This window comes from Eumetopias jubatus, unplaced genomic scaffold (assembly GCF_037043125.1).
Source record: "Eumetopias jubatus isolate StellerSeaLion01/CBP00866 unplaced genomic scaffold, mEumJub1_p1.0 scaffold_14, whole genome shotgun sequence".
NCBI lineage: Eukaryota > Metazoa > Chordata > Mammalia > Carnivora > Otariidae > Eumetopias > Eumetopias jubatus.
This window is the reverse complement of record NW_028274820.1, coordinates 534,177-546,382: the sequence shown is the minus strand read 5'-3', so window position 1 is coordinate 546,382 and position 12,206 is coordinate 534,177. Positions and strand designations below refer to the sequence as shown.

General features: G+C 64.5%; 1 protein-coding gene across 3 annotated transcripts in view; it reads left to right on the top strand.

Moving 5' to 3' along the window:
• Positions 1–9,763, top strand: part of NUDCD3 (NudC domain containing 3) — a 58,092-nt gene extending 48,329 nt beyond the window's left edge. Inside the window, exons 5-7 of one of the 3 annotated variants that reach the window (XR_003607775.2) lie at positions 5,983–6,171; positions 8,260–9,045; positions 9,648–9,763. Coding sequence is in view for 2 of the 3 variants with exons in the window: in XM_028095395.2 (XP_027951196.1) it covers positions 5,983–6,171; positions 6,871–7,464 (783 nt within the window). In the remaining variant the exon portion in view is untranslated. Of the gene's footprint in view, positions 1–5,982; positions 6,172–6,870; positions 7,478–8,259 lie in introns of all 3 variants that reach the window. The other 2 variants (XM_028095395.2, XM_028095396.2) reach the window with 2 other exon arrangements.
• The last annotated feature ends 2,443 nt before the right edge of the window (positions 9,764–12,206 follow it).

Below are 12,206 nucleotides of genomic sequence, written 5' to 3'. Positions count from 1 at the left end.
GTGGGCTGCTAGGGCGCACTCACGGGGCCCTCTGTGTGATGGGGACACCGGGTTGTGGGGCACAGGCCAAGCTCACCCAGCTCTTGTTCTCAACCTTGCTTTGCACCCCCCTGCTCTTCCGAGGTTCCTGCTCCTCTCCGTGGGATTGTGACCGTTGTCATCCTGGGGCTCAGCCCCTCTTCCCATCACGCTGTGCCTCCCTGTCCCCCAGTGCACCTGAGCCATTCCCCACTCTCCGGCCCCATTGCAGAATGCCTTCCTGGTCGTGGCCTTACTGGTGCTTCACGGGGCTGTGGGAGGTAAAGTCAGGGTCTCACCACCACCACCCCCAGCCTCCCAGCAGCTCATCCTGTGCCGGTGGAGCTGTGAGAGCCTGCGGACAGCGTGGGGGGGTGGCCCTCGAGCAGCGCCCCAGCGGGAGTCCCACCCGGGAAGCACGCAGTCTGCCTGACGCCCCCGCCAGGATGTGTGTGCCCGCATCCCTGCGTGGACAGGTTGGCCGAGGGCTCGCTGGTGCTCTGAGGGCTCCCAGCCGCTGCCCTGGCGTCCGTCAGGGTTATCGCCCGTGTAGTTTCCGTGTCCGCTGTGGAAACGTGATCCCTGAGCCCGTCTTATGGGGGCTTCAGTTGGTAGCCGTGACTGACATCCTCACAGCCACGTTGCCTTTTTGTGTGTTCTGTGTGCGAGTGCTTGAACACGGCTGTGGCTCGTGGCAGACTGGTAACTCCTTGTCATAGGCTGCCATTTGTGAGCACGCTCAGGGCCCCTTTAACTCTCCAAAGCTCGTCCATGGGACGTGACTCGCCCGAGGCGGAGCCCCACGCCTGCCCCAGAGCCCGCCGGCTCCCTGCCTCTCCGCCTCCCAGCTGCGGGGTGCCCTGGAGGGGGTGGGGGGGGAGCACGTGTGCAGCCTGTGGGAGGCCTCCCTCCCGTCCGCCCGCACCATGCCCGCTGCCATTGACTTTCCTAGTTTGCCTTTGCCACGCCCCTGCCGCTCGGTGAGTTCAGCTGTGCAGAGCTGGCCGCGGGCGGAGGTGCACTTGGCGCTGCCCGTGAACATGGCTTCTGGGAGTTTTCCCGCTGAACCCCTGCCAGCCAGGTCCGTGTCGGAGCCCTTGGGTCCGTGGGTGCCGGACGAGTACTGCCCGCAGTGCTCGGGGCGGCTTGACCATCAGCAGCTGGTGTTACGTGGGGAAGGCTCTCGCACGCCCTCCCCTGAGCTCACCCGTTGGCACAGCCAGCGTGCCCTGCCCATGGGGTGTGGGGCTTCCCCCTGCCTCCCCTCCCGACCACGGGCCATGTTCTGGGCGTCGCGGTTCATGTGACGTTTGGGGTCACGTATATCTGAGATGATACTGCAGCCGAGTGAGTGCATTGCCATGACGCATGAAGACCCTGGTCGCCTTTGCTGCTGGGGGCACACACCACGTCCCTTGGGCCTCCGCTCCGCTCGGCACTGCCTGGCTCGGGTAGTCCCATCGGCTGCACGGGAACTGCATTTCTGACCCTTAGGGTGAGGCTGAAAGCCTTGGCTGGTCCAGCCCCAGACGTCTGTAGGTTGCTGACGGTTCAGGGCCAGGCCCTGTGCTGGGCACCAGGGCGACTGAGGAACACGGTCAAGGGCGCATGTCCCAAGGGTTGCAGAGGGCCAGAAAGGGCTTCAGTGTCCTCGCCAGAGCCTGGAACCTGCGAATGGGACCTTACGAGAGAGCGAGAGGGAGGTTGGAGACAGAGGAGGACACACAGGCAGGAGGAGTGACGTGAAGACAGGCAGACGCTGGGGAGACACAGCCACAGCCGGTCCCCGGAGACCTCCGGAGGGAGCCCAGCCCTGCAGCACCTGTCGGCCTCCAGACGGAGAGAATCAAGGCCCCTGGCTGCCCCAGGGCACCAGGACAGGCCCTGAGGGGTGAGACTGCTCTGAGGGCCTCATGGACCATGAGGGGCGACCCCACAGCTGCCTATCACCTCCCCAGAGTCCTTGGTCTGCGCCTGACCTCCCAGCGGGTGATGCCACTGGCTTCCCAGCCCCCGTCGTCCCCTGAGGGCGTGCGCCTCAGACGCGCCCAGCAGGCGTTCAGAGCGGGCAGGGGTGGCAGCTAAAACCGGATGACAGCTCTTACCTCCCTCCCTCCCACACTCGAGAGTGTTAAACGAGGCTCCTTGTCTCTCAGGCAGGCTCCTTTCTCGGCTAAGAGACGGGGAGTCAGCGCCTCCCCCATGCCATGCTGTCCCAGAGGTGCACCGGCGCCCTGTCCCTGCCCAGCCCCCCCTCCCCCCCCCCGCGGTGCTGACGGCCCCCTCTGCCGGGGCGAAGTGTTCCTGGGCTGGTCCCTGCCCAGCTTAGCACTCCCCCGAGTGTGTGCGTGCGGGCTGTGCCCCCGCATCCTCTCCTGGAGTTCAGTTCTCAGCAGCCGGGAGTTGCAGGCTCACCGTAGTCCTTGGCCATCTGCCAGGGGACGCTGTCCTGCGCCCTGTGTGTGTGCGGCCAGGTCCTCGTGTGGCTGCCAGCGCGGGCTTGCCGACCCAAACTCACCCTGGCTGCCCTGCTCGCGCTCCTTGCTCTGTCCCTCTCCATGTGCTGATGAGGATGTGTGTTTCCCGCGGAGTCACAGCGCATCCTCCATCCCAGCTGCGGGCTCCATAACCTCAGTGTTCTGGCAAATGCCGGAAGCCTGGAAGCCAGTCTGTGGAATGGCCTTTGGCGCTCTCATCTCCCAGGACCCTGGGCGTTTCTTGGGACGGTCAGCACTGTGGCGCTGTCCCTGGGCAGTCCCTGAGTCCCAGCAGGGAGGAGTTGTGGCTCTGGGGGGCGAGCGGCAGGAAGGTGCCGGGCACTACCAGTGGACTATGCTCCCAGGGGACGCAGGGTCGTCCCTCCGTCCTGGGGCGAGGCGAGCACAGACAGGGTTCCCCACCGGCACAGCCACGCCCCGGCCCTGTTCTGTCCGGCCCACACAGTGCTCTGACCTCTGAGCTTAAAAAGCTCGTTGACGGCACAAAACACCAGGCGCTTGCCCGTCGTCCTGCTGCGCCTGGTTGGCTCCGGGGTCGGTGGTTGGATGCAGACCCATGTCCTTCCGGAGGTGCCTGCAGGGAGCAGGTCCCACCGTCTGCCTCGTGGCCAGCACCGTCCTCAGCTCTCACGGTGTCCCCTCGTCAGGCAAAAGGCCACCCTGCTTGGACGTGGTTCTGCCAGGCAGGGGGGAGGGGGACAGAGGCTGCTGAGTCGTCGTCGGAGGGGAGGCAGAGGCTGCTGAGTCATCGCACAGGTTGTGCGGGTGCTGAGCTCACTCACACGGGGTTGGAAGTTTCTGCGAGGACGCTTTGGGAAACTGATTTGAGTTCTGGGATCACGTCGATATGAGGGTCCTGGAGGGAGGCCAGGTAAGGTGGGCGGCGAGTTAGGATACTCTCAACACCTGCGTAATGAGGGATGGGAGTGAGCGGGAGCCACCAAGATTTTGGGCACCCGGGAGTGGGTGCTGACGGCGGTTAAATGGCTCCACCGTGGGGGAGGAGGGCCTTGCCGCCATTGTGGGGAAACGGGCTCAGGGGAGGAAGCCGGTGGATGTGGTGGAGTGACACCCTGGACGGGGCACGGCGTCACCTGTGCAGTACGCTCTTGGGGGCGCCTTCCTGAGCTTAATCAGGAGGAAACAAGACGAACCCCAAATGAAGAACGGTCTTTAAGTACGAGGCCATGGAATGTTCCAGATGAGCGGGGACAGGACCACTAAGGTGCATTTGGGACCCCAGCCTGGATCCTCTGCAGGAGGGAAAGTTCTGCGAAAGAAAAGAGCATCCCTGTCCCCAGGAAGAGGCGCACGTTGAGATATCGGGGTGGTTCCGGGCAAGATTGTGTAACTTACTGTGAGTTATGCATGTCATCCAACGCACGTGCCATGACGGAGCAGGGGTAGCATGTTGGTGGGGGAGCCCAGGACAAACACACGGGTATGTTTGAAATTATTCCAAATAAAATGTTCAGAAAAACATGATGGTAAATGAGCACACGGAAGGATGGCGTTGTCTTTGGTCACGGAACCACGAAGCAGAGCCACAGCAGTAACGCCACCTCCTCCCACCTGCTGGGCGGCGTGGACGTACCATGGGGACAGCACGCTGAGTGCAAGAAGTGGGGGCTCAGAAGGACACCTGGTGTGTGCAGTGGGGAGCCGGGAAGCATAACGACACTGTGGGGAGGGGCTGGTCGTGGGCACGGGGCTCCTTTGGGGTGAGGACAGTGCTCTGAAGCAGATAGTGGTGGTGGTTGCCCAACACTGAATGTGCTAAATGCACTGAATTGTTCACTTTAGAATGATCGACTGTGTTACATGAGTTTTCCCTCAAAACACAGTGTTTCTATTTTATTTTTAAAGATTTTATTTATTTATTTGACAGAGACACAGCGAGAGAGGGAACACAAGCAGGGGGAGTGGGAGAGGGAGAAGCAGGCTTCCCGCCGAGCAGGGAGCCCGATGCGGGGCTCGATCCCAGGACCCTGGGACCATGACCTGAGCCAAAGGCAGGCGCTTAATGACTGAGCCACCCAGGCGCCTCTCAAAACACAGTGTTTTTAAAAGTGATGCTCAGCTCATCTTGATTTTTGTTGGGTTTGCGAAGGGCTCATGTGGGTAGCAAGGCCCAGTAGCTCCTTGTCTGCAGGATCAGCCCGTCCTGCCCAGAAACCCTGTGTGTGGTTGGCGGTTCATGTGGAGGGGCGGGCGGCAGCGCCCCTGGTGGTGCGGGGCTGACCCCTGCTGTGCCCTTGGGGGAGGGGCGCTGATGGGCCCAGAGTGGCTCTGCCCTTGGCCCTGCGGTCCGCTGGCTCCTGGGTGTGTGCAGAGCTCCTCCGTGGTGAGGAGGTCCTACAGGTGGGAAGGGCCTGAGGGTCTCTGTCCCCAGAGGCAGAGAGACCTGTAAGTGCCTCGGAGCGCTCTCCAGGAATAACGGGGATATAGGAAGACCGGGAACACCCTCCCCCTCGGAAGGTGCTGCTTGTGTTGGAACGCAGGTCCGCACCTCGGCGGGGGTGGGCCGCGCTCTCGACATGGGGGTCTCAGAGGGCCAGGTCAGGTCCCCGCACACCAACTGGGGAGCAGAGTCCATGAGAAGCAGCTGACCGGAGCATCTGGAAACCAGATCTACCCCAGACGTCAGCCATGGCGTTGGCAGGGAGAAGTCCTTCATCTCCGAGCCTGCGGTCTGGGCCGCCCCGTCTTCACGCCCCCCCCCCCCCCCCCGGGGTAGTCGGCTGCGGGGAGGCTTATTTCCGTCCTGCAGATGTTGACGCCATGCTGTCACCCAGACACCCTCTCACCGTGCGGCCTGCCCCGTATCCCACACCCCGAGTCCTCCGGGACCGGGCTGGAGCCCTGCTGTGCTGGGGGGGGCTCAGGCACGTCTGGTCCTCCCAGACGTCACTGGTGGGGGCCGGTCCCGGGTCTGTGGAGTCATGATTACGCCCCGGCCAGGAGCCCTCTGCTCGGGGCGGGGTGGGGGTGGGGCTGCTCTGAGTGAGAGCTGCTCCGGCTGCAGGCCCTGCCTCCTGGCCTTCGGGGTGTGACTGGGGCTTTTGTGCCTTTGGAGACTAAGTGGACAGTGTGAGGGACTGTGGTCCGCCCACCAGTCCGTTCTCAGCCCCCCGAGGAGCTCCGCCACCAGCCCACAGGGAGGCGTGTGCCGTCTGGGCCCCGCCTCCCCCATGCGCTCCCCTGACCCCGGGCGGGGCGTCCTGGAGGCAAGGGAGGTCCTTGGGTGTGTGGTGGGCAAGCTGGGGAGGGGCGGGCAGAAGCCTGTGGACAGAGGCTCGTCTCCCCGGTGGTGCAGGGAGGCTGCAGTGGGGGCTGGGCTGGGGTCCTGGCTGCTGAGCGGGTGTGGGGCGCTCACACATGTGGGTCCTTGGCCTCCGAAAGAACCTGGGGTTGTGGGGGATGAGGGCTGCCCCCACACAGAACACTGTCTGCCCGTGTGTCCCAGGTGAGCCTGAACAAGGTGGGCGAGTACTGGTGGAGCGCTGTCCTGGAGGGCGAGGAGCACATCGACATCGACAAGATCAACAAGGAGCGCTCCATGGCCACGGTGGACGAGGAGGAGCATGCTGTGCTGGACAGGCTCACCTTTGACTACCACCAGAAGCTGCAGGGCAAGCCGCAGAGCCACGAGCTGGTGAGGAGGCGTGCTGGGCGGGGGCGGTGGGGGACACTGCGAGCAGGGGGAGTCTGCAGCAGGGTCCTCGCAGGTGGCTCTGGCCTGGTCGCCTGTCACCCTCTGGGGTGGGGCACTGGTTCTGCCCCTGTTCAGAGCCCAGGTGGCAGGGCTGTGATGTGCAGCTGGTCCACACAGACGTGGGACGTCGCACGTGATCGGGGCTCTCCGGGGCTGTGGGGCGGGGGGAACGGTGCCCAGACAGCCCCTCCCCCAAACCTCCGAGGACCCTCGGCAGAGTTGTGGGGAGCCAGGCCCAGCCCTGCTGCAGGGCCCATGGGAAGAGAGAATCCTTCCAAGTCACCTGGGAACGTCCGAGGCCAGAGAAGTCCGGGTGGCCAGCGGGGAGGGGACATGAGGGTTCCGCACGGGCAGAGGTCCGCACCGCGCAGCACGTGCTGGGGAAAGGAACGCAGATTTGCCGGGCGTGTTCATTCTTCTTTGTGCTCAGTGCTCCCAAGAGTGTCTGTTGAGGGGAAGAAGGGTCAGTTTTATCAGGTTAATTTTGGTTCCCGGGTGTGGTGGGCACCGGCCAAGTCAAGTCTTGGAGGGGAGGGCGTCGTCTTTGTTCCACGTGTGTTGACATGGGAGCCCCCCCCGATGCCATTCGGGGTTCCGAGGCGTTCTCATTGGTCTTCCCTCCTGCTGCCCTTTCCTCAGGCCCCACGCAGACGGCTTGCTCCTGCGAGGGTCACTCAGGGAGCGCTGACGGCCCGCTTGTCGGGCAGGGCTGGCTGGGTCATGAGAGGAGCATCGGGTGCTGGTGCCAGCTCACGGTCAAGGTGGCTCGGGCAGCAGGGCTGGGGCCTGAATCCCAAGTTGGTCCCTGCCTCTGTCCTCCTTCCCGAGTCTCCAAACCTACCCTCGGTTGGGCTCCCTGACCACCTGGGCCTACAGGGCTGGGGGGCTGAGGTGGCCTGTGTCTCCGGCTGGCGCAGCCGAGCTCGCAGTTGGGGGCCTCGCCTTTGTGGGCGTTGGGTGGCAGCCGCGGTCCATTACGGGGCAGCTGCCTGTGGCCACCAGAAGAAAATGTGTGAGCTTGGGCCCCACGGAGGGGCTCGAGCGCCACCGCCTGGGCACCCAGGCCCGCATGGGGAGCAGGAGACCCTCGCCAACGGGCCCGGGGACAGACAGCCGATGGGGACATATCCGAAGAAGAGCTTTAAAGATGCTGCAGTCTTAACAGACGGGCCTTTGTGCCTCGAGTCGGAAGGGACTCCGGAAGGACTTGCCACGTGCTGGGGGACAGCGTGAGGCCCTGGGGGACGTGAGTGCTGGGCCGAGCGGTGCTTTCTGGGCACTTTGAGCAGACATGCAGGAGCCAGAGGCTGGGTGTGCGCCTTGCCCGGGTGACCTGCCCTTGAATGAGCGGCACCAGCACTGCTGTCCAGGACTCCTCTGGGCTTGGCGGGGCTTTGGGGAAGACCGTCTTCACACACAGCTGTGAGGGAAGCGCCGTGTGGGGAGTGGGTTCGGACCACGAGAGCGTGAAGGCAGGAGGACTGTGCCGGGAGCTGGTGGTGAGGGAGCCAGATCTGGGGAAGCTCAGAGGTGCTGAGGTCACATGGCTGTGGACGCTCGAACAGGTCCCCAGGAGGAGGAAATGTGGGGCTAGGGGGTCAGCAGGACCGGCTGGTGGCTCCCGAGGAGGCAGGGCCTGTGTGGGGAGCAGGAGTTGACGGCCCTGGACGGCCCTGGTACACAGTCCTCACCAGCGGTCAGGGCTCGCACGGGGCTTCTGTCCGGAGAGGAACTGGCGGGGAGGGGGCTTGGAAAGGGGCGGCAGGAGTTGGAGAGGAGGGGTGGGTGGGGCGTGTGTTGGGCGGGGCTGGTTTCTAGGCCCTCGGCGCAGGCTGTGCCATGCGCCCCAGGTCGGCAGTGATCCGTTAACCGGGCCCATGTCCGCCGTGCTCGCGGCTGCACCACTGGGCTTAACGCCAGGGGAGAGGGGCCGCGGGCAGGAGGGACAGCAGGTCCTCGTGCGGAGGAGGCAGAGTGAGCCCTGCTTTGGGCCCTGCGTTAACCTCTGTGTCTGTTTTCTGTTTGTAGAAAGTCCATGAGATGCTGAAGAAGGGGTGGGATGCTGAAGGCTCTCCCTTCCGAGGCCAGCGATTCGACCCGGCCATGTTCAACATCTCCCCAGGGGCTGTGCAGTTTTAATGCCCGGAGGAAAGGAAGTGCCCGCCGGCCGGGAGGCGGGGTGGCGGCCGTGCCCCCGGCTCCCTCCTGCCAGGGACTCGTTGGCGGGTTTGCCCTTGCCATCCTTTCCTTCAAGGGTGAACCCGCGGCACCCGGCCCTGCATCTCCAGACTGCGGGGAGCAGTGCGGGGCGAGCGGGACGCCGGCCACCCGCTCTCCTCTTGCTGCCGTGCGCACGCTCTGCTTGCTTTCCTCGTGCTGGGGGCGGGGAGTGGGTGCTGGGCCAGCTGCTGACGTGCGGGGGGGCGGGGAAGCCCTAGCCTTGACCTCTCCCTGCCCACATGCGCGTGTGGTGTCGCTTGGCGTTTGTATGCGTCCTCTGCCTGCTCAACCCCGTCAAGGAGCAGCAGAAAGCGGGGTCCTGGTCGCCGCTTCTGGATGTGGGGACACAGCCCCGAGGGGCCCCAGGCGCAGCAGGAACTGGCCTCGACGTGTTCTCGTGGGATCCGGTTCTTGTCAAAGAGCTGACCGGGTGCCCCCAGGAGACCAGAGCGCGGCAGCCCCGCCCCTGCCCTCTTGGGCCGTCAGACGGCAGGTCTCCCGGGACCTCCCCTCGTGACTCTGTCCTCGGGGCGGACAAGGACTCCTTTCTGGGCGATGGTCCCTCCGGAAACTGCCCCCCCTTCACCTGAGTAGGTGGGTGGAGGCTTGTCAGTCGTGTGGGGGCAGGTTTGTGGCTCATGGAGGCCTGAATACCCAGTCCCTGGGAAGCATGGGGTGGCTCCGCTGACATCGAGGGAGGTGCAGACACCAGGTGGCTGGTGGGAGCATCGCTGGGTGGGGGGCGTGCAGCCCTGTACCCTGTAGTTGGCACTGAGGCTGGTCGTGGAGCTGTTGAGACTCGTCCTCGGGGGCCCCCAGGATGTGCACACCTGTCCCACGTCACCAGCGTCTCGTGTGAGAACTGTTCTTGATGGTCTCGGGCTCCTGGGCCACGCCGTGAGGGTCTTCTGGTGTGATGAGGGGGGCTGTGCACCTGCACCCCGGCTACTTGGGAGACCGGGGAGCCGTGGACTCTATGACCATTGTCTTCCTCTGCCCGACGTCATTTTCAGTGTTGTGTTTCTGCCCTGCCCCGCCTGTCGTGATAGCGGCTCACCAGCGTCTGGGAGTGGTGGGCCGGGGCCAGCTCCCTAGTCCGTGCTGCTGATGGCGGGCTGTCCTCACGGGCGTCCTCTGCCCCTCGCCGCCGGCCTGGGCCCTGGAGCTGGTGCAGCCTGCGTGTTTTCTCTCTCTAGACGCGGCCGCTGCAGATTGGCCACTGAGCTCCGTCAGCCGAGGTCCGCGGAGAGCAGGGTGCCCGCCTGCGAAGTCCCTCTCCAGTGTCGGTTTGCAATAAATCTGTATTTAAGCACTTCGGCATCCGTGTGTGTCATCAGCTGCTGAGGCTGTTTTTTATGTGTGCGTGCGTGTGCGTGTGGACGTTTCTGGAACTCCAGCCACGAGGTCCCTGGCTCTCATACAAAGCAAACCCCAGAGAGGGGGATTCCTGTGTCTTTTGAACTATGCTTGTCTCAACCTGTGGTTTTCAGAAGATCAGAGCTTTTGATCAAGAAGAACGACGGACTGTGGCTGCAGAGCCCACATGGGTTTCCAGCAGGTCCTGAAAACCCAAGGTGAGCACAGGATCCTGAAGCTTCTGCCAGAGGACCCTCCGCGCCCTGTGTAGTGGTGCTGGCCCCGCGGTGCTGCGCTCACCCATCTGCCTGCACCCTCCCGGGCACAGTGGGTCTGCCGCGCCCCCGTCCCCGGGGACTGTGCTCGGTGGGCAGGACCTGGTGGTGCTTCCTGAATGAACGGAGGATGCAGGGCGGTGTTAGCGCACAAATGTCTGGGACCAGAAACAGCTTGCCAGGGACGAGAGGCCCCATCTTTAACAGTTTGCCCTGAAGCGTGTGGGAGGGCAAACAGTCTCCGTGTTCTGTAGGGAAATGTGGCGGGGAGGCGGCTGCCACCATGCAGACGTGTGTGCCCGGGCCTGCCCACCTCGGGACAGACCCAAGGCCACCCAACCTGGGTCTGCTCCACAGGCGGGGGACGCTCGTGTGGACATGGTCGGGCGCCAATATCCTGTCCCTTCAGGCTCTGCTGGGTGGGGACCCAGCCGTCTGCTAGAGCCTGGTGGTGGTCTCAGTCGTCGTGATTCTTCACGACTGGCCTGGCTTCCGGGGTCTGCTTGCGTGCCGGGCCTCAGTGCTGGGCGCCGCCTCAGATCTGCTGTGGACGGCGACAGCCCTTGCCCATCGCTTGCCCTGAGGGGTTGGGCTGCTGCCGCCTGCCTGGACAGTGTCGGGGGACAGGCCCGGGTTCAGGGACCCTGTAGCCGGTGCTGGGAGAGTCTGCCCCCCCCCCCCCACGACCTGGGACGGTCACGCCCCGGCTGTGGACAGCCTGCCCAGCAGCCTGGCGTGGCTGTCCTGGGTAAGTGGTGTCCCGCGGGCTGGCCTGAGACCGTGTTCCCTGGAGAAGGAAACCAGGCTAGGCCTCCTGCATTCTCTGTCCTGCCGCTTCCCGCGCTTTTTTGCCAGGGTCGGATGGACCTTTGGGGATGTTTTGACCCAAACACTGTGTGAGGGCCACAGAGGAAGTGATGCCCCTGAGGCTTGAGCTGGACCCTGTTCCTGCCCCAGTGGGGCTCCCCTGCCTCTGCCATCCGCGTGGCACAGGCCTGGCACTGGCGGACGCTCTGCAGGTGGGGGGGTAGGACCCCGGCGTCGTTTGCCAACTGAACCCAAACAGCCCAGGCGCTCCTCTCCAAGGAGGGGCCCTGTGTGGGTGTAGAGATGGAACGGCTGGAGGCTTGGGGGAGGTTCCTCCACAGGGCAGCCGAGCCCACCCCTTGCAAGGCACCTGCCCAGGTGGTAACCTTCCAAAGACTGGGGTCAGGACCATCCCGTGGCTGGCTGAGTGTCTCCCGGGGGCTGCGGCAGGGGAGTAAGCAGCCCTCCAACGTGTGCTTGGCCCGCAGGGGTCTTGGGTTTGCAGGAGCCTGGACATGGGGTGGGGAAGGTGCCGTAGCCCCCCAGCCACCTGTCAGCTGTCAGGACTGAGCAGGCCACGGAGGGGCCGCGGGAAGCGGGGGGCCGGGACATGGAGGAGAGAACTGTTCTGAGCCCCGCTGTGAAAGCAGCCACAGGGCCCGGGGAGAGGTCCCACATGCTGCCACACAGCTCCGTGGGCTACTCCCTCACCCAGACCGGGTGCTCCAGACCCCTCCCTGCTTAAACCCCCAGGTGCTTGGGCGTCTGGACCCTGTGTCCAGACCACCCTCCTGCTAAGATGTCGGATGTAGGGTTTGGGTGCACACCGCTGGAGACCTCTCTGGTGGGGAAAGTGGCGGGGCTCACCTCCCACCTCCTGGGGACCCTGACTCTCTCTGAGCGGCAGCTGCTGTGAAGTCTCCCTTGGGGACACCTGGCTGGCTCAGGACTGCCCCCACGGGCCAGGTGTGTCAACCCCTCAGTCAAGGGGAGGCAGGCAGTGTTTGTGGAGCACCGGACGCATCATCAGAGGTCACGAAGGGCATCCTGGGTACCCCCTTGGCCTCAGCGGGGATTGTCAACGCCCCTGATGCCAGTCACAGACAGTGCGCACCCCCGGCTTACAGCTGAGGTAAGCGGCCCAGTCACCAGAACCCCGGGTGACCTGGGCTAGTGATGGGATTGGGGGTGGATTCAGCAGGCCACGCAGAGCCCCCAGTGCCCTGTGCACCCCAGGGCCGGGACGGGGATTGGAGAGGTCCAGCCAGCTCAGGTCTTGAAGGTGAGGGTCAGGCCTTGGCTTTGACCCCAATTCCT